Source organism: Macaca nemestrina, chromosome 10 (assembly GCF_043159975.1).
Source record: "Macaca nemestrina isolate mMacNem1 chromosome 10, mMacNem.hap1, whole genome shotgun sequence".
In the NCBI taxonomy this organism is placed as follows: domain Eukaryota; kingdom Metazoa; phylum Chordata; class Mammalia; order Primates; family Cercopithecidae; genus Macaca; species Macaca nemestrina.
In genome coordinates this window covers 136,427,567-136,448,415 of record NC_092134.1, presented here as the reverse complement: position 1 = coordinate 136,448,415, position 20,849 = coordinate 136,427,567, and the positions used below count along the sequence as shown (strand labels likewise).

At 50.7% G+C, this 20,849-nt stretch overlaps 1 protein-coding gene across 1 annotated transcript; it reads right to left on the bottom strand.

The window, feature by feature from the left end:
• Window positions 1-4,966: 4,966 nt before the first annotated feature.
• Window positions 4,967-10,104, bottom strand: LOC105484200 (myeloid leukemia factor 2). The gene is made up of 9 exons (XM_011745623.2): window positions 9,902-10,104; window positions 9,251-9,328; window positions 8,893-9,022; window positions 8,605-8,640; window positions 7,681-7,734; window positions 7,145-7,273; window positions 6,816-6,975; window positions 5,728-5,940; window positions 4,967-5,507 (listed from the first exon to the last, which is right to left on the bottom strand). The coding sequence occupies exons 2-8, from the start codon at window positions 9,298-9,300 to the stop codon at window positions 5,753-5,755; spliced, it is 747 nt and encodes a 248-aa protein (XP_011743925.1). The 5' UTR covers window positions 9,301-9,328; window positions 9,902-10,104; the 3' UTR covers window positions 4,967-5,507; window positions 5,728-5,752.
• Window positions 10,105-20,849: the final 10,745 nt, after the last annotated feature.

Below are 20,849 nucleotides of genomic sequence, written 5' to 3'. Positions count from 1 at the left end.
TAAAAATTAAAAAATTAGCGGACCGTAATGGCAGATGCCTGTAATCCCAGCTACCTGGAGGCTGAGGCAGGAGAATCGCTTGAACCTGGGAGGCAGAGGTTGCAGTGAGCAGAGAGTGCTATTGCACTCCAGCCTGGGTGACAGAGCGAGACTCCGTTAAAAACAAAACAAAACAAAACAAAACAAAAAAAGGGTGGGCGCGGTGGCTCATGCCTGTAATCCCAGCACTTTGGGAGGCCGAGGCGGGCGGATCACGAGGTCAGGAGATTGAGACCATCCTGGCTAACACGGTGAAACCCTGTCTCTGCTAAAAATACAAAAAAAAAAAAAAAAAAATTAGCAGGGCGTGGTGGCGGGCGCCTGTAGTCCCAGCTACTCGGGAGGCTGAGGCAGGAGAATGGCGTGAACCTGGGAGGCAGAGCTTGCAGTGAGCCGAGATCACGCCACTGCACTCCAGCCTGGGCGGCAGAGGGAGACTCCGTCTCAAAAAAAAAAAAAAAAAAAAAAAGCAGACACGGAGGCTAAGAGGGCTAAGAGTCATGAGCACACTCTACACTGCTCTACACTGGGGGGTTTCAGGGCCTCCTCTGTAGTAGCTCTGTCAGGCTTCAGCGTCCCAGGCCCCTCTCCCTCAGGCTATGTTAGCTCTGTGCCCCCAACATAGGCTCTCCCGAGGGATGAGGCTGGACAGAGGCTCCTTATGAGAGCCAGCTACCAACGTCTCCCCATGCCCCAGCTCCTCAGTGATTTATTTCGCCTCCCAGTGCCTCCCATGCCTCACCGTCCCATCTTTATCTCCCCGTCCTGGTGCAGCACTACCTGTCTCCTGCCTCTCCTAAGACTCCAGTGGTGTCTATGAGCGACAGAGGTTGAGACTGCTTTCTTCTTGCCCCTAGCCCAACTGGAATGGGCTGAGAGAAGGCATCTTTGAGCCCTGCTGTTCCCTCAGCCCCTGGAATGACAGTCCCAGGATTAGGAACATAAAGGCAGGAAGGTATGTGAGTTAAATGGACTTGGAATATGCAGGTGGCAAGACCAGACTTCTGGGTCCTGTGGGCCAGTTCCTGGTTCTCTGGGTCACCTGTTTAGATAACTTGGACATGGGGTAGGGGGTGGAGGAAAAAGGGTATTATTACTAGGGCCTGAAGCCATTACAATAGAATGGGGAAAAAACCCCAAACCACAAACAGGGCAGGGGGAGAGTGGTCTCAGACATTTGTTTCTACTTTGAGGTCTGGAGGGAGTGAGAGATGATAGCCAGGAGCTGGCAGGGTGAACGGCTGGGGGCTGTTCAAGGCCAGTAGGATGAGATCCAGGTTGTGTCTGGAAGTATTTTAGGGGTCCTGAGGATGGAGTGGGGGATGAGGGACCACCAGAGAACCCTGAAGGAGCAAGGCAGGGAGAGAGTGACCAGGGAGACATACTAGCGTGGAACGGTCATTTGTATCCCATGCGCGTGTCAGACGCTCTCTGCACTCACTCGGGTCTCAGTTCTGAGGTATGAATCCACAGTCACCAGTGCCTAGAAAGGTCCATTTGACAAAGTGGGGAACTGACGTTATGAGAGAGGAAGAGTCTTTCCCACAGTGTGGCTGAGTGGTGGGGCCAGGTCTTGCTTGTGCGTCTGCAGCCTGTTTCCCTCCTCTGTGTTATTCTGCTTAGTCACACACCTAGTGTCAGCCTCTTCCAACCTGTAATGTTCTGGGGTGGAGAAAATAACCTGAGTCATTTGCCCATGTCCTCTGGATATTCGCTGGGCCGGTGGTTGAGGGGTGGCCGCTGTGTGAGGCTGGGCCCAGATGGAGAGCTGACCGGAAGTAGAATATCTGTGTCCCTCGGAAAAGTTCCTTTCCTCTTCCTGTCCCGTGGCCCTTACCCCAGTGGCAGACAGGTCAGGATGTGCTAGGGGGCTCGTTCTTTTTTTTTTTTTGAGATGGAGTCTTGCTCTTTCGCCCAGGCTGGAGTGCAGTGGCGCGATCTCGGCTCACTACAAGCTCCGCCTCCCGGGTTCACACCATTCTCCTGCCTCAGCCTCCCAAGTAGCTGGGACTACAGGAGCCCACCACCACGCCTGGCTAATTTTTTTTTTTTTTTTGAGACGGAGGCTCGCTTTGTCGCCCAGGCTGGAGTGCAGTGGCCGGATCTCAGCTCACTGCAAGCTCCGCCTCCCGGGTTTACGCCATTCTCCTGCCTCAGCCTCCCGAGTAGCTGGGACTACAGGCGCCCACCACCTCGCCCGGCTAGTTTTTTGTATTTTTAGTAGAGACGGGGTTTCACCATATTAGCCAGGATGGTCTCGATCTCCTGACCTCGTGATCCGCCCGTCTCGGCCTCCCAAAGTGCTGGGATTACAGGCTTGAGCCACCGCGCCCGGCCGCTAATTTTTTGTATTTTTAGTGGAAACGGGATTTCACCGTGTTAGCCAGGATGGTCTCGATATGCTGACCTCGTGATCCGCCCACCTCAGCCTCCCAAAGTGCTGGGATTACAGGCATGAGCCACCGCGCCCCACTGGGGGTTGGTTCTTGAGCATCTCACTCTACTGATGCTAACACACACCTCATTTCCCACAACATATCCCTGCTGAGAACTAGTCACAGGCCCTAGGAGTAAGGGCTGGGGTGAAGGGTGGTCCAAACCCTACAGCAGGGAGCAGGGGTACAAATCAGTTCACATGCCTAAAGGCTGGGACCTGAACAGGGGAATCCCTGAAAACACTGGACTGACTCACCTGGACTGAGGTCAGGGCAGCCTTACCCTGCTCCAGTCACACTCAGGACTACACCTGCGCATGCAGCACTGGAACTGAAATCGGGGTTGAGAGGCTGGGCCTGATATTTTGTGGCTAGAAGGGCCCCACATAACTCAGGTCCAGGGAGGTGAGTGACCTGCCCAAGACCACAAGGCTGTTAGTGGCAGAGCTAAGGACTGAGGCTCCTTCAATTCCAGGTTACCTTGCTGCCTTCTCAGGCGAGTGAAGAAAACTCCTTTCTCAGAGGAAACAGTCATGTGCTTATCTGCACAGGGCAAGATTACACTTAAAGATGAGAGCCATGAAGCCAGGCACAACAGCTCATACCTGTAATCCCAGCACTTTGGGAGGCCGAGGCAGGTGGATCACTTGAGTCTAGGAGTTCAAGATCAGCCTGGCCAACATGGTGAAACCCTGTCTCTACTAAAAACACTAAAATTAGCTGGGCATGGTGGCGCACACCTGTAGTCTCAGCTACTCAGGAAGCTGAGGCAGAATCTCTTGAACTGGGGAGGCAGAGGCTGCAGTGAGCTGACATCACGCCACTGCCTGGGTGACAGAGCAATACTCCATCTCAAAAAAAAAAAAAAAAGAAAGATGAGGACCATGGCTGCTGAGTTCCATCATCCACAGTTCAGAGCCCAGCTGGTGAATAATCCACACCTGTTTGACTTCCGGGATTCCTGGATTCTTTCACCACTGGGTTCCCTTGACCTGGTCGTGCATCTTCACCAGCCTACTTAATGGGATTTAGTAACTGCACTGGACTAGGACACCAGTGCCTGGTTGTTGAGCTCAACTTTTTTTTTCCTTTTTTTTTTTTTTTGAGACGGAGTCTCTCTCTGTCGCTCAAGCTGGAGTGCAGTGGCCAGATCTCAGCTCACTGCAAGCTCCGCCTCCCGGGTTTATGCCATTCTCCCGCCTCAGCCTCCCGAGTAGCCGGGACTACAGGCGCCTGCCACCGCGCCCGGCTAGTTTTTTTGTATTTTTTAGTAGAGATGGGGTTTCACCGTGTTAGCCAGGATGGTCTCGATCTCCTGGCCTCGTGATCCGCCCGTCTCGGCCTCCCAAAGTGCAGGTATTACAGACTTGAGCCACCGCGCCTGGCCAAGCTCAACTTCATCTCTATCTCTCTGCTTGTTGAGTCACTGGACAAATCCTCATCCTTTTTTTTTTTTTTTGAGATGGAGTCTCGCTCTGTCGCCCAGGCTGGAGTGCAGTGGCGCAATCACGGCTCACTGCAAGCTCCGCCTCCCGGGTTCACGCCATTCTCCTGCCTCAGCCTCCCAAGTAGCTGGGACTACAAGCGCCGCCACCTCGCCCGGCTAATTTTTTTGTATTTTTAGTACAGACAGGGTTTCACCATGTTCGCCAAGATGGTCTCGATCTCCTGACCTCCCGATCCGCCCGTCTCGGCCTCCCAAAGTACGAGGATTATAGGTGTGAGCCACTGCACTCAGCCGCTCCTTATCCTCTTGAATCTACTCGTCCATGAGACACAGGGCAAGATTCTCCCTTCCCTGAGAGGACCCAGAGCCTTAGGTGTCTTTATGTCCCCAACTGAAAAGAACTCAAGACTTTGATAAAGAGGAAACCATTATCAGACTCTCCTACACATTTGTCATCATTAAGTAAGTTCCCAAGAGGAAAAGAGTGACCCATTTGGCTGGGCAAAGCAAGAGTGAACGTCTTGAGAAATTTGAGCTCCTCATGCCCTTCCAGTCATGCTCAGGTTCCAGGTTAAGTTTTCTTCTCTAGTCTTCTTCCCTGGGCTCAAATTCTCAACTACTGTGGGTGGAGGGTTTGTGGAATGCTGCAGACCAGAGTTCCTCCCCTCTGAAGGCCTGTGCAGGGTTATCTGAAGTGTTTCCACCCAGAGTGCAGGAAAGAAACTCTGCCTAAGGAGCAAGGGGCAGCAAGTTCTGCAGGCACCCATGAGAGATGCCCAATGCATCCCTGAAGAGAAAAGTGACAGCAGAGTGTGAGGGGAGAGCCAGCGAGGCACGTGCTCATGTTCTCACGCCCCAGCCTAGCCCAGCCAAGTGCTGATGGCCTGCACCTGCCAGTGCTGATGGTCTCTCCACACCAAGGAGATGTGGGCTTGAACTCTGAGGTACGAAAGCTACACGTGGAGATGAGGAAAAGTGAGAAGATAACTTCAGAGGAGACAGGAGGGTTGAATTGAACAGGAAAAGATCAAAAGTACAGCCAGAATCCCATTTGGTCTTTTTTCTATTCTCCTTTATTCCATAAACACCTAGTTACAAGTTGCACAAATCAAAAAATAAAGGCAGGGAAGGGTTTAGGGAAGATTCTGGTGATGTGTGTGGGCAGGAGTAGGGAGAAAGAGTTGGGAACCAGTCTGCTCCTTCCACAGCCCTAGACAGGGCTACGGCCCCTCAGTGGGGGCTCTGAGGAAGAGGTGGGCAAAGATCCAGGGTAGCTGAGGGATGGAGGAGGCCCCTAAACCCAGAGCTCACCCCAAAAGACCCTTCAATGCATGGCAGGAGTAGAATGGGAAAGGTGCGGGGGTTTGAAGATGGAGCAGCAGAATGAAAAATCAAGTTAGTAGATGCAGAGGCGAAGTCATCATGGTAAGGGGATTAAAGAAGGAAAAAGTAGGGAAAGGTTCTCCCTGAGACCCCCAGGGAGAGGTGGGGGCCGGCTTGCCTGTTAATTTAATATTAAATTGGGGATGGGAATCAGAGAGGAAAAAGTTATTCAGGGGATGATTTCTCAGCCTCTCAGCCTGTACCTGGAGAGGAAAAGAGAGGAGTACAAATCAAAAGGAAGAAAAAACTTATGTTAAGAGCCAGGAGTTGGGGTTTAATCGCCTATGTCAGTGAGAACATTGTTCTCTTTCCACACCAACTCGCACTATCAAAGGCAGCTCCTGCGGGAGCCTGGACTGCGCCTGCCTCGCGGCCGAGGACCATCCGCAGGTGCACCCCGCCCTCCTTACCCCTGATACTTACAAGAGAGGCTGAGGGCCCGGGGCCCTCACCAGTCATAGCGGCGGGACTGTCGGGAAGGGGAGTCCTCAGGTCCCTGGATGGCCAAGCGGGGAGGCCCCTCCGCCCTTCGTCCCCCCGCCCCTGAGGACTCAAGCCGCCGAAACTCCAGGGGGCGCTGCTGCCGGAATCGGGACGTCTCCCGCCGCCACTCGTCGTCAAACGCTGCGGCCTCACCTAGAGGGGACGGAGTCCACATGAGGCCTGTGTGCGGCCTGGCTCCTGGAGGCCGATGTGCGAGCGAGTCACAGCTTCTCCGGCCAAAGCGGCGAAGGCTGAGTGTGTGTGCAGGGGTGGGTGGGGCGGCAATTCCCTTAGCTCTTTGGTTTCTGCACGATCCCGGGAAGCCACCGGTAGGCCTAAGGTGGCCTACTGGAGGAAGAAATCAGAATGGGATTATTCTTCAGTTCAGGTTCATAGTCCTGTGTGCACACTAAGTACTTAATAATTGCGGATTTGAAAAAGATAAACAGGGGAGAAAGAAACAGATCCAGGTGGAGAAGAGTGTAACACTATCAATACGGAACTTCAGGGACAAAGCAGGCCCCTCTCAAAGACACCGCCGGCACCTGACTCAGCCCCTGAGCGGAGGAGGCTCCGAGTGCGTAAGAATATGGGGCTGACAGCCGGGCACGGTGGCTTACGCCTGTAATCCCAGCACTTTGGGAGGCCGAGGCAGGTGGATCACCTGAGGTCAGGAGTTTGAGACCAGCCTGGCCAACATGGTGAAACCCCGTCTCTACTAAAAATACAGAAATTAGCTGGGCGTGGTGGTACATACCTGTAGTCCCAGCTACTCGGGAGGCTGAGGCAGGAGAATCGCTTAAACCCGGGAGGCGGAGGTTGCAGTGAGCTGAGATGGCGGCACTGCACTCCAGCCTGGGCACCTGGGCAACAAGAGCGAGACTCCGTCTCAAAAGAAAAAAAATATATATATATATATGGGGCTGATCCAGAGCTTTGCCCAGAAGTGTTTATGAGTTAGGGATGTCTCCTAGCCCACAGGAACTGGGCTAGGGGCTGCCGGCCAGGAAGTGGGAGGGAAGGCTCACTCTCATCCAGGTTGATATAGTCCTGCCGCTCCTCCTGGTCCCCCGTGCGATGGTTTCGGGAGCGCTGGAGGATGTGGGCCCTGTCCCGGATGTGATGCCCGATGGACATCTGCTCCAGTCCACTGTCTGAATCCCGAACAGTCCTCCGTGTCTCCCGGATCTGGGATGAGGCAGAACATGGCACACTCAGCCGCCCCTTCCAAAGCCCTGGCTATACCATCTCAGGAGAAACACACCACACACAACCCAATCCGGAAAAAAGCAGCCAGGGTTTCTGGCGGTGCCGCTCAATCCCCCCTTCTCTGGGACAGGAGGGCCCCCCCACTCACCCCGCCTGGTGCTGAGCGCATCTCTGATGTCTCTTGGTAAACCTTGGGGGCGCCATCACCCGTATTGGAGTAGGAGATGACAGTGGAAGATGAGAAGGTCTGGCAATTGCCTCCAGCTGTCATGTGTTCCTGAGGACAGGGTAGGTAGGAGAGGGCTGAATGGGGAGGCATCCCCCCTGGTGAAGAGATTTCACCCTTCAGCTGCCTGTTCTAGCCTGTATCTTTCTCACAAAATGCAAGAACTGAAAAAACATCAGGCCTCATCATTACCCTCCCAAATTCCTCTGAGTCCAACCACGAGCAAGAAGGATCTGAAGAGACAAAGCCTTAATTGTATGCTACGTAAGAGTGCTACTGCTGGCTGCTTCAGGCAGGCATGACAGCAGATACAGGGTCCCAAGGCTCTCTGGTTCAATTACGGTATCCAGTACTTTACCCTTCACTAGCATACTGTCTCCCTCTTGCCTTAGAGGATTCAAGGTGTTGTCAGCCATCACTGAGAGCAAGGCCGGGGAAGGGTATGGGGCAAGTCTCACCATGTTTCCAATCATGTCATTCATCATCCCAAACATGTCCATGAAACCACCCGACTGGAGGAGAGATGGAAAACAGAGTCATGAAAGCAAAGTCAGTGTTCAGAGTTGATCCTGTTTAGGAACCCACAACCCACGTGGCTGCACACTTCCTTTCTCTTCTTCACATCTAGCAAGTTCTCTTTCTCATTCTCTATTAACGTAACCAGAATACTCATGTTTCTCTTCCTGTAAACTGCTGACCCCTTCCTCAATCTCTATGACTGCTCTGATCCAATTTTCCTTCTCCTGCCTGCTATATTCCCCCCATCTTTAGGAAGCAAGCCAAAGTTAATGGATCCTAAACTCTAAAGAGATAAGGCATGAAATTGTTAAAACCTACCAAAAAATCATCTCTAGTTGGCCCTTTAACTGCGCCTCCCCCCTCCAAAGAACAAATTTTGCTAGACAATTACATCTTCCTAATGAGCATGGACTTCTAGGAGTACAAGAGTTAATAACGTCTTTTCTTCTTTTTTTGAGGTGGAGTCTGGCTCTGTTGCCCAGGCTGGAGTGCACTGGTGCAGTCTCAGCTCACTGCAACCTCTACTTCCTAGGTTCAAGAGTAGGTGGGACTACAGGTGTGTGCCACCATGCCTGGCTTTTTTGGTATTTTTAGTAGAGAAGGGGTTTCACCACGATGGCCAGTCTGGTCTCAAAACTCCTGACCACAAGTGATGATCCATCTCGGCCTCCCAACGAGAGTTAATAACACCTTTAACCCACAGGGCTCCTAGTAGCCAGCAGGCTCAGAGCTTTGTGAATGCCATAAAAAGAGAAGATTCTGGGGTTACCCATGAAACTATTCCTAAAAGGCACACTTGGGAATAATACCTAAGGGTAGAGAGTGTGTCTGAGATGGCAGGACACGGGGAGATGAAGACTCACCATTCCCAGCATCCCAAAGGGGGAGACAGCTCCAGCCTACAGGAACACATGAGGAACAGAAATTACAGACCACATCCTATCTCTATACAATCCCAAACGAGGCCCATGGCCTCAATTTTTTTTTTCCATCCTCTCAAAAGGGAGTCACAAAGCCCTTTTTCCTGACCCTTTCCCCCATTCCTAGAGCACTTCACTTGCTCAGTTGGCTGTAGTGCAAGAAAACTAAAGTGCTTTCCTAACCAACCTCCAACCTTTCTTTGGGTCTCAGGTGTGTCGTAGTACCATTACCTGCTGCATCCTGCGGCTGGCAGGCCTGGTCCCTGGCATGTTGCCATCTGTGATGCTGAGGAAGGGGCTATATCCAAAGCCACCTGACAACATACGGCTCATATGCTGACGGTGAATAGCAAATGGATCCCTGTGGAGTGAGCACATAGTATGGATGGCAGAAGCGCCAAACTGTTAATCCCTCCACCACCCTGCAAAAAATACGCACAGAGCAACAGTGGCACCGATGCCTACTTCCTGCTAGGTAGAAGCTGGGTATCCAGCCAGTTCCAACCATTCCCAGCAATGGAAACCCCGACGTCTGCCTGAACTGCTGAGAGACCTGGAGTGGGAAGCTTGAGGGGGAGGGAATACTCACATCAGGAACATGGGATCCTCAGGCTCCACATCCCTCATGAAGCGGAACATCCTGATCTCAGCTCCAGGGGGCTCCACACTGGAAACATGTGGAAGCTCAGATACTTGGAGGTGGCCAGGGTTTTGCACACCCACTCAGTGTAGGGACTCTCAGAGCACTGTCCTTTCCAAACGCTGTAACTGACCCCCTAAACTCCAGGGAGACCCTACTCCAGTGTTCCGCACAACCCTCTAAGGAGGTAAGGGCTCTTCAAACCTCTCTCTCAATTAGGGCCACGGAAAAATTTTCCAAGCCTCTCGGTTTTTCCCTCCCCCACTCAGAGCCATCCTCTTCCCAAAGCTCTGGCCGGTAGCATACACTCCCCTCCTCCCCCGCCGCCACCGTTCTAGACGAAAATCCCAAGTGCCGGTCCTCCGCCCCATTAATGACCCCAGCCACCCCGCCCCCTCCTTACACCAGGCCTCCCCCAGGCGGGCCTCACTAAGACCCCCGCGCCTGTCTGCGGCTCCTCCAGCTCCCGCCTCCCCGCCGGGTGAGCCGAAGAGGTAGGCCTGAGCCTCTCGTCTCCCCAGCCCGCATCCCGGACTCCCAGACCCTGCAGCCCCGCGGGCCCGCTCCCGTTCAGCGCTGCCCGCTCTGCCTGAGCCTCACCAGTGCCCGATTCGGGCTCAGCGGCCCATCCGGCCGGTTTCGCTTCCCGGTGCGCTGCAGGGTCAGGGTCGCGGCCCAGAACGCGGGGATTGGTCCGGGCTCGAGCTCCTCGGCCTTCCACGCCGCCTCCTCCCACCGCTGCCACCTCCGTACCCCCCTTCGGCCCACGGAGCCCGAACCTAGGCCAGGCCCGGGCGGAAGTGACGTCACGATGGAACCGCCCACCCGGGGCCGGGCCGTGGGAGCCCCGCCCACTGGCGTGGGTGGTGAGAAGGCTGGGGCCGAGTCCCAGGGGCGGCGGGGCCATGGGCCAAGCTCAGGCGAGCGGAACCTGAGGTCGAGAGGGTTCACCTGGCCACGAGGAAGGGGAACTCATTAGTAACCTGGATTTGGGTTCTGTGGACTGGAAGAGGCTCCTATAAGGCTGGGGAGGAGAAGGAGAAGAGGAATCCATTCTTCGGGAGGGACCGAGTTGGGGGTTGAACTTGGGGGCGCTGTGCAGCACGTTCCCTCTCCCTCCTCCGGGGGAAACTGGAGGACTAGGGGCAGATGCCCCTGGGGGAGAGGCGGGCTCTCTGTGGGCGACGAGGCGGGGCGGATCCCTTGGGGGAGCTTTAAGCAGACTGTAGTGGAAAAGCAGTCTACCCTGGAGGGAGGATGGGCAGTTTTCTTGCCGGGGAGTCGCTTGGGCCTGTCCCCGCTTGAGGAGGAGCGTTCCTGGCAGGGCGGAGTCCCCAAAGTGACGCAGAGGAGGAGGTGACACTCTCCAGCCCAGATCTAGTTCGGGCTTCGGAAAGTCGGATGGGGCAGAGAATCCAGGTTGGGGGGTTGGCCGCCAGATGGCGCTCCTCGGCCAGGCTGGAACCCGAGGCCCTTGAGAACTGGCATTGGAGAGGGACCTGGAGCCCTCCCCCATTACCCAACTGTGACGGGTTGGACTGGGGAAAGGCTACAGTTCTGAAATCTATTAGTTTAATGCCACTCTCCCTTTCCTTTTACTCTAATTCTTGCGTCCTCAAGAGCTCCCAGTCCTGCACTGACCTTTCTTGCTTGCTTTCTTAGGTCAAAGGTCTAAAGTTTGGGGGAAGAAAGGAGTGGAGAGCTCAGTTAACCTGGATCACCCAGGGGAGGAGCTAAAACGGGGCCCAGGAGACCTGCCTCCAAGGCCAGAGACTGATCCTTTGACATACTAAATGTCTTGCATAAAATCTGGCTCTGCTGGAGAGAAGGGCCCTCCCCTTTGGGGTCAGGGCATTTGGACTGTCTAGGATGGACTTTAACCAGACTCATCCAAACTCCAGCTTTCCCTGGTTCTTTACTCTGGCTTTTAGCCATATTAGTGCTGTGTGGAGTCTGACCCAATGAGAAAGACTTGTTCCCGATAATTCCCTGGGGGAGAAAGAGGGGGTTCCTGGTAACTCAGGAAAAGGTGCTAGGAACAGGGCTTCTCAGGTTTCTTTGGACTTGATCATTATTAAAGAGGAAAAAACAATAATAGAGACAGGGAGCAGAGACAGATAGTTAAGATACAAGCTGGCAGACTGGCAAGTCAGAGGAAAACAGAGACAGAATAAAAGTAAATTTGTTTTTCATTGCTGTTTCTGGGGAAGATACTTAGTAAAATCTTTTATCTTCCAGATGCTCTATCTCTGCACATTCCACCATGCAACTTCCCCTTATCCTCTTGCCCCAAATGAAAGCAGTTTGACATGTGATCAAGAGTTGTCCCAGTAAAGGTTCTGTGGCTGAAACTTAACTAAAGATACCCTATCCATTCCTTTTTTTTTTTTTTTGTCCTCTCCTCCTTCTAAAGCAAGTTCTTTATTGTCCAGCCAATCAACAAATGTTTAAGGCCTGGCACGGTGGCTCATGCCTGTAATTCCAGCACTTTGGGAGGCCGAGGCAGGCAGATTACGAGGTCAGGAGTTCGAGACCAGCCTGACCAACAAGGTGAAATCCAGTCTCTACTAAAAATACAAAAATTAGCTAGGCATGGTGGCACATGTCTGTAATCCCAGCTACTCAGGAGGCTGAGGCAGGAGAATCGCTTGAACCCAGGAGATGGAGGTTGCAGTGAGCCAAGATTGCGCCACTGCACTCCAGCCTAGGCGACAGAGTGAGACTCCGGCTCAAAACAACAACTACAATAAAAACAGAAATTAGCCGGGCGTGGTAGCAAGCGCCTGTAATCCCACAAGTAGGCTGAGGCAGGAGAATCACTTGATCCTGGGAGGTGGAGGTTGCAGTGAGACGAGATCACACCATTGCACTCTAGCCTGGGGGATAGAACGAGACTTTGTTCCAAAAAAATAAAAAACAAATGTTTAATGAGGCCTGGCACTATCCTAGGTACGTTGTATTAAGCATACATACAAAAGTATAAGACACAGTCTCTGCCAATTGAAGGCATACAATCTTGTAGCCACCTTTTTCTTTTTTGGTTACCTGTTATCCTTTTATTTTTTTTTAATTAAATTGTAGAGATGGGGAGTTTCGTCATGTTGCCCAGGCTGGCCTCTCAAACTCCTGAGCTCAAGTGATCTGCCTAACCTTGGCCTTCCAAAGTGCTGGGATTACAGACACGAACCACCGCACCCAGCCACTTGCTGTCCTTTACCTACTGCCTTTAGGTGCCTAGAGCCCTTTCTCTTCTTCCTTCCAAAACTTAAGAATCTGCTGGTCAGGCGTGGTGGCTCATGCCTGTAATCCCAACACTTTGAGAGGCTGAGGTGGATGGATCACTTGCGGTAAGGAGTTCAAGACTAGCCTGGCCAACATGGTGAAACCCCATCTCTACTAAAAATACAAAAAAATTAGCTGGGCATGGTGGTGCATGCCTGTACTCCCAGCTACTTGGGAGGCCGAGGCACGAGAATCGCTTGAACCCAGCAGCAGAGGTTGCAATGAGCTGAGATCTTGCCACTGTACTCCAGGCTGGGCAACAGAGCAAGACTCTGTCTCAAAAAAAAAAAGAAAAAAGGAAATTGTTGGCCAGGCACAGTGACTCATACCTGTAATTCCAACACTTTGGGAAGCCAAGGCAGCAGTCTTGTTTGAGCCCTGGAGTTGGAGACCAGCCTGGACAACGTAGTGAGACCTTGTCTCTTCAGTAAAGAAAATTAGCCAGCTGTGGTGGTGTGTGCCTGTAGTCCCAGCTACTTGGAAGGCTGCGGTAGGAGGATTGCTTGAGCCATAATTACACCACTGCACTCCAGCCTGGGCGACAGAGCAAGGCCATGTCTCTAAAACAGAAAAAGAAAGAAAGAAAAAAACTCTTGAACAGGTGAGGATGAAAAAGGAAATGCAAGAGCCCATTTTCAGAGTTGTTGGAGACATACCATATAGGCAGTTGTCTACTCCAGGAATTAAAGGGATGTAACTTTGCAAGTAACCAGAGTTTGTGTCTGTCTTCCTTCTCCCGGTCTCTCCCTCTCCTTCATTTCCTTTCCTCTCCTCTCCTTCACTCTCTTCCTCTCTCCCTTCCTCCCTCCCTCTTCTCTTTTCCCTCCCTCCCCCTTCCTCCCTCCCCGCTTTCTCTCTTTCTCTTTCTTTCTTTCTCTTTCTTTCTTTTTTTTCTTTCTTTTCTTTCTTTCTTTCTTTCTTTCTTTCTTTCTTTCTTTCTTTCTTTCTTTCTTTCTTTCTTTCTTTCTTTCTTTCTTTCTTTGTCTCTCTCTCTCTTTCTTTCTTTCTCTCCTACTTTCCTTCCTTTTTTTTTTTTTCTTTTTTTTTTCAGAGTTTTGCTCTTGTTGCCCAGGCTGGAGTGCAATGGCATGATCTCAGTGCACTGCAACCTCCGCCTCCCAGGTTGGGTTCAAGTGATTCTCCTGCCTCAGCCTCCCAACTAGCTGGGATTACAGGCACGTGCCACCGCACCTGGCTAATTTTGTATTTTTAGTAGAGATAGGTTTTGTCCATGTTGGTCAGGCTAGTCTCGAATTCCTGACTTCAGGTGATCCGCCTGCCTTGGCCTCCCAAAGTGCAGGGATTACAGGCGTGAGCTACCACACCTGGCCCTCGTGCCCTCCTTCCCTTCCCTTCTCTTCCCTTCCCTTCCCTCCCTTCCTTCCTTCCTTCCTTTCTTCCTTCCTTCCTTTCACTCGCTTTCCTTTCCTTTTTCTTTTCTCTTTTCTCTTTCCTTTCCTTTCTGTCCAGTGAGCTGTGGTGAGCAGTGTCCCATAGGTGAGATGTAGAAGGCAAAGCAGGCCCTGCCAGGGGTGAGGCTCAATATAAGGCAGATAAGGATTGTTGGCAAGGAAGAGAAACAAAGTTCCTACGTTCACTGTTGTATCTGATGGAGCCAAAGTCATGAAGTCCTTGAGAGGGTACTTAATGGACTTCATGGAAAAAGGAGTCCTCTCTTCAGATGTGAGGTCATGTCTCTGGAGCAATCCCAGGACTGCTGGAGATGAGAGTGGAAGGAGGCTGGAGGAGTGATGAAGGAATGAGGGGAGACTGAGTTTTTTTGCCTGAGCAGCATGAGCGGGTGTGGCTGAGTGTGTGTGGATGTGATGTGCATTTGTGTTGGGGGAGGGAGATGAACTATAAAAAACAGCGCTAAGGTACCCCCAGGTAGAGCGAGGGGATGCCAACTCAGTGAGATAGAAAGTGACTTGAGAGCATTTTTTTAAAAGTCAGCTTTTCAGCTTATATATATATATATATAGCCACATTCATTCAACAAATATGTACCGAATGCCTACTCTGTCAAGTACTGTTCATGGTTCTGGAGATACGGTAATGATAGAAAAATAAAGCAAGGTAGAATGGGGATAGAGGACAGGCAGGCAAGCTGGGAGGCAGGCAGTGGTTGCTTTTGATATAGGGGCCTCACTGATGAAGTGACATTTAAGCAGAGACCTGAACAAGGTGAGAGAAGCAGCTAGGATGAGCGCATTCTGGGCAGAAGTAGCAAGTGCAGGCCGGGTGCAGTGGCTCATGCCTGTAATCCCAGCACTTTGGGAGGCCCAGGTGGGTGGATCACTTGAGTCCAGGAGTTCGAGACTAGCCTGGCCAACAGGGTGAAACCCTGTCTCTGCTAAAAAATACAAAAATTAGCTGGGTGTGGTGGTGTGCATCTGTAATCCCAGCTACTCAGGAGGCTGAGGCAGGAAAATCGCTTGAACCCAGGAGGTGGAAATTGTAGTGAGCTGAGATCACACCACTGCATTCCAGCCTGGGCAACAGAGCGAGACTCTGTCTCAAAAAATAAACAACAAAAAGGCTGGGTACGGTGGCTCATGCCTGTAATCCCAGCACTTTGGGAGGCCGGGGCGGGCGGATCACGAGGTTAGGAGATTGAGACCATCCTGGCTAACACGGTGAAACCCGGTCTCTACTAAAAATGCAAAAAAATAGCCGGATGCAGGGCGGGCACCTGTAGTCCCAGCTACTCAGGAGGCTGAGGCAGGAGAATGGCGTGAACTTGGGAGGCGGAGCTTGCAGTGAGCCAGAGATTGAGCCACTGCACTACAGCCTGGGCGACAGAGCGAGACTCCATCTCTAAATAAATAAATAAAAATAAAAATAAATAAATAAACAACAAAAAAGGGTAGCAAGCGCAAAGGCCCTAAAGTATGCAGGAAGGCAGAAGCGTGTTTAGTGTGGTCAAGGAACAGCAAGAAGCCAATGTGCCTAGACTCGTGTGAAAGAAGGAAAGAGCAGTGGTAAGATCACCGAGGAAGAAGGAAGCCAGATCATGTGGGACTTTCTAAGCCTTTGTAAAACCTAGGAAAGGATCACTCTGGCTGTTGTATGGAGGACAGACTGTTGGGGGAGGGTAACAGCAGAAACAGAAAGCCCTATTAGCATGCTGTAGCCATAATCCAGATGAGACCTGATGGTGGCTTAGAGCAGGTTAGAAGGAGTAGAGGCAATGAGAAGGGGTCGGTCGTATTCTGGATGTATTTTGAAGATGGAGCTAGCAGAATTTGCTGACGGATGGATGCAATGTGAGAGAGAGGAGTCAAGGATGATTCCAGGATTTCTGGCCTGGGCACTGCTTACACTGCTAAGTACTGTACTGAATATGTACAAATAGTGGTTTGAGAATATGTTAAAGCAGTGACTGGTTAGAAACTCCTGACTGTGTGGTTATCCAGGATAACTGACCTGGATACTTATCTCTTGAAGCTAGCCACCTAAGGTAGGAGGCGATGTGGACAACAGGAATGAGGGACTTCCATACCTAGTCTGACTATAAGATATTGGATATTAGACCGTCTTGGGTAGATACGCTAATAGTACTAGTTGGCATTAGCACCGGAGTTTCAAATTATTATTTAATCATTTCAAGAAGACATCCTGGCCAGGCACAGTGACTCACGCCTGTAATCTCAGCACTTTGGGAGGCTGAGGCAAGTGGATCACCTGAGGTCAGGAGTTCGAGACCAGCCTGGCCAACATGGAGAAACCCCGTCTCTACTAAAAATACAAAATTAGCCGGGCATGGTGGCGCATGCCTATAATCCCAGCACTTTGGGAGGCCAAGACAGGCGGATCATGAGGTCAGGAGTTTGAGACCAGCCTGGCCAACATGGTGAAGCCCTGTCTCTACTAAAGGTGGAGGTTGCAGTGAGCTGAGATGGCACTATTGCACTCCAGCCTGGGCAACAGGGCGACACTCCGTCTCAGGAAAAAAAAAAAAATTGCTGAAGCAAAACTTTGAGGGAGTAGCGGTGTGAGGTAAGGCTACATATGTTAAAAGGAATCAGACCTTGAAGGGCCGTATTCGCTTCTAGACTTTGTCCTGTAGGGAAAATTACAATAGTCTGTTTATATTTTAGGCAGAAAGGCAGTTTATGCGTTTCAGGAAACATTTCTGAGCTTCTACAATATTCCAGGTATGGAAATAGGTGCTGAAGATGTAAAAAAAAAAAAAAAAAAAATTCTTAAATCATGATTGAAAACCCTAAGGAGCTTAAGCTTAAAGTCAGTGAGTGAGCCTTTGAGCAGAGGCAGGGCGGGGATTAGGACAGCAGAGGAGGCACTCAAGGAATGAGGGATCTGAGGAGGGAAAGAAAAGGTGGAGTCTAGGATGACTCCTGGGCGGGAATGAATGGGTGGAGGGCAGTCCCATCAACTGAAAGAGGAAACACAAAGGAGTATCAGTGGGAACAAATTAGGTCTGAGGAGCTGTGTTGCATCCGGGGAGAACTGAACAGAACAGAACTGGAATCATGACTCTGGAGCTCTGGAGCGAAGCTAGTGCCAGAGAGTTGAAAGTGTGTTTGAGGTGTGTGTTGGCAGTGGAACTTATGGAATAGTTTAGGGAGTCTGTGAAGAGAGAACAGGACCTCTGAGATTGAAGTCACCTGGGAGGGTTCCGTGGACACTGTCATCATCTCCTCCTGGTCATTAAGTCCTCCCTTCCTCAGTCTTCTGGGCAAAACAAGTCTTTAGCTGTTACTCCTGGTCCCATTTTCCCTTGCCTTTTCATTTTTACTGATCCCCTGGATCTGCCACAGTCTGTTTAATCTGTGAAAATGTGAACACTCTGAACAAACACACACCTATGGTAAAGTATATGTCAACAGTGGCCCTGATTACCTGAAACACAGCAGCCAGAGTTGCTCCCTGACTTTCTACTTAAGGATTACTGGTGATGGAGGTTGAAAAGGTGGAAAAAGAGGCAGTTTAGGCCAAGCACGGTGGCTCACGCCTGTAATTCCAGCACTTTGGGAGGCCAAGGTGGGCGGATCATGAGGTCAGGAGATGGAGACCATCCTGGCAAACATGGTGAAACCGTCTCTACTAAAAAAATATAAAAAATTAGCCGAGTGTGGTGGTGGGCGCCTGTAGTCCCAGTTACTTGGGAGGCTGAGGCAGGAGAATGGTGTGAACCCGGGAGGCGGAGCTTGCAGCAAGTGGAGATAGCGTGACAGCACTCCAGCCTGGGTGACAGAGCAAGACTCTGTCTCAAAAAAAAAAAAAAAAAAAAAAAGGAAAAGAGGCAGTTTAGGGCCAAGGTCTAAAGTGGTGCTGTCCTATATGGGAAAATAGCCACCCACTAGCCACATGTGGCTATTTAACTATTTAAATTTAATTAATGGCCGGGCGCAGTGGCTCACGCCTGTAATCCCAGCACTTTGGGAGGCTGAGGTGGGGGGATCAGGAGGTCAAGAAATCAAGACCATCCTGGCCAACATGGTGAAACCCCATCTCTACTAAAAATACAAAAATTAGCCGGGCACGGTGGTGTGCACCTGTAGTCCCAGCTACTCAGGAGGCTGAGGCAGAAGAATTGCTTGAATCCAGGAGGCGGAGGTTGCAATGAGCCGAGATCGCGCCACTGCACTCCACCCTGCCAATAGGGCGAGACTCTGTCTCAAAAAATAAATAAATACATAAATGTAATTAAAAGGCCAGGTGCGGTGGCTCATGCCTGTAATCGCAGCACTTTGGGAGGCCAAGGTGGGCGGATTGCCTGAGCTCAGGAGTTAAGAGACCAGCCTGCGCAACATGGTGAAACCTCGTCTCTACTAAAATACAAAAGAAATTAGCAGGGCATAGCGGCATGTGCCTGCAGTCCCAGCTACTCAGGAGGCTGAGGCAGGAGAATTGCTTGAACTTGGGAGGCAGAGGTTGCAGTGAGCAGAAATCATGCCACTGCACTCCAGCCCTCCAGCCTGGGTGACAGAGCAAGACTCCATCTCTACAAAAACAAAAACAAAAAAACAACAACAAAACAAAACAAAAAAACTTAAAAAAAAAATTCAGTTCCTCAGTTGCACTAGCCACATTTTCAAGTGTTCAGTAACCACACAGGACTATTGGCTACTGTATTGGAAAGTGCAGATAAAGAACATTTCCATCATCACAGAAAGTTTTGTTGGACAGAGCTGGAAAGCACCCATAAATGTTGCCTTCCTTCTGGACTTTGTTGAACGCCCATGAAGACATGTTGAAGAGTGAATGTGGGGGAAAAATTGAAGGCAGGACAGGGAGGGTCAGGCAATAGCAAACTATTCTAGGTATAAAAGCAAAGGTGAGGCCGAGTGTAGTAGCTTACACCCGTAATCCCAGCACTTTGGGAGGCCAATGCAGGTGAATCATGAAGTCAGGAATTTTAGACTAGACTGGCCAAGATGGTGAAACCCAGTATCGACTAAAAATACAAAAATTAGCTGGGCGCCGTAGCAGGCGTCTGTAATCCCAGCTACTTGGGAGGCTGACGCAGGAGGATCACTTGAACCTGGGAGGCAGAGGTTACAGTGAGCCGAGATCGCGTCACTGCACTCCAGCCTGGGGGACAGAGCAAGATTCTGTCTCAAAAAAAGAAAAAAAAAAAAAGGCAAAGACAGTCACGAAGGAGGGCAGGGGGAATAAGAAAAGCCAGTAAAGATTCTGAAGAAGGGCCCACTTGGTGGCTCACGCCTGTAATGGAAGCTGAGGTGGGTGGATCGCTTGAGCCCAGGAGTTCGAGACCAGTCTGAGCAACATGGTGAACACCCATCTCTACGAAAAATAAAAAAAATTAGCCAGGTGTGGTGGGGCGCCTCTAGTCCTAGCTGCTGAGGCTGAGGTGGGAGGATCACTTGAGCCTCTGGAGGCAGAGGTTGCAGCAAGCTGAGATCCTGCCACTGTGCTCAGTCCAGGTGAAAGAGTGAGACCCTGTCTCAAAAAATAAATAAATAAATAAATAAATAAATAAATAAATAAATAAATATAATAATCTGAAGGAGAGGTACAAAGGTGAAACTCATTCTTTTTTTACTGGGGAGAAAGTTCATGGAGAAAAGTAGGAAAGCCACAGAAACTTTGGTTGTGATGTTCAAAACATAAAAGAGATTTCCAACCAGGACATCAGTAGTTACTGGGAAGATCTCAAGTCAGACAGAGGGAAGCCAGTATCCCGGCAGCATGTTGTGTTTTCCCAGCCTCCTTGAAGAAGGCTGAGAGAGCTGTCAGATTGAGTCCAAAATGGTGCTTCTGGGCTCGGAAATATGTGGTTTCTTGAGCTTTCTTGTTTGTGCCTGGTGTGGTGCTAGATACTATGCCACAGGAGACATCAGTATGGGTGGAAGACCAAGGAAGGTGATTTGGTGTTGAGAACAACATATGGAAAAAATGGATAAGGGTCTGCAAAGTCAGGAGGAATCAGGGAGGCATTCCAGAAAGGGAGTACCCACGGAGATGGGACGCATGATGGATATGCCTTAGTGTTGCTTGGAAGATGATCTCTCCTTATTCTTAACACTCGTGGAGGTAACACACTCAAACATGATCCGGCCGGGTGTGATGACTCATGCCTGAACTCCCAGCACTTTGGGAGGCCGAGGTGGGCAGATCACCTGAGGTCAGGAGACCAGCTTGGCCAACATAGTGAAACTCCATCTCTACTAAAAATACAAAATTATCCAGGTGTGGTGGTGCACGATTGTAATCCCAGCTGCTTGGGAGGCTGAGGCATGAGAATTGCTTGAACCCAGGAGGCAGAGGTTGTAGTGAGTGGAGATTGTGCCACTGCACTCCGGCCTGTTTGACAGAGTGAGATTCTGTCTCAAAACAAAAACAATAAAAAAACATGATCGAAGTTAGGCTAATTTAGGTCTTCCTCTAGGACTCCATCTCCTTTCAACTCTCCACTGACTTTCATTTTGAAAAGTTTTAGATTGGAAAAAAAAAAAAAAAAGCAAAGGAAAATGGGGGAAATGGGGGATAGAAAATGAGGTCACTGGGAATGGAAGGGGGATAAAGTAAAACAAGGAGTGAAGATAACTCCCCCAACTTTCAAGTCTGTCTTCCAAGGCCTTGAATGATAACTAGGCCTTCCTTACCCCTTAACCAATAGGAGAAATAGGCACACTGAAAAAAATCCAGGAAGCTGGAGAGGGGGAAGAATTCACCAAGAATGAGATGGAAATAACTAGAATTGAACACTTCCCACACATGGTATCAAGGTAAATTTCTAGGATGTCAGGCCAGAAGTCATCGTTTCCGGGGGGCTCAG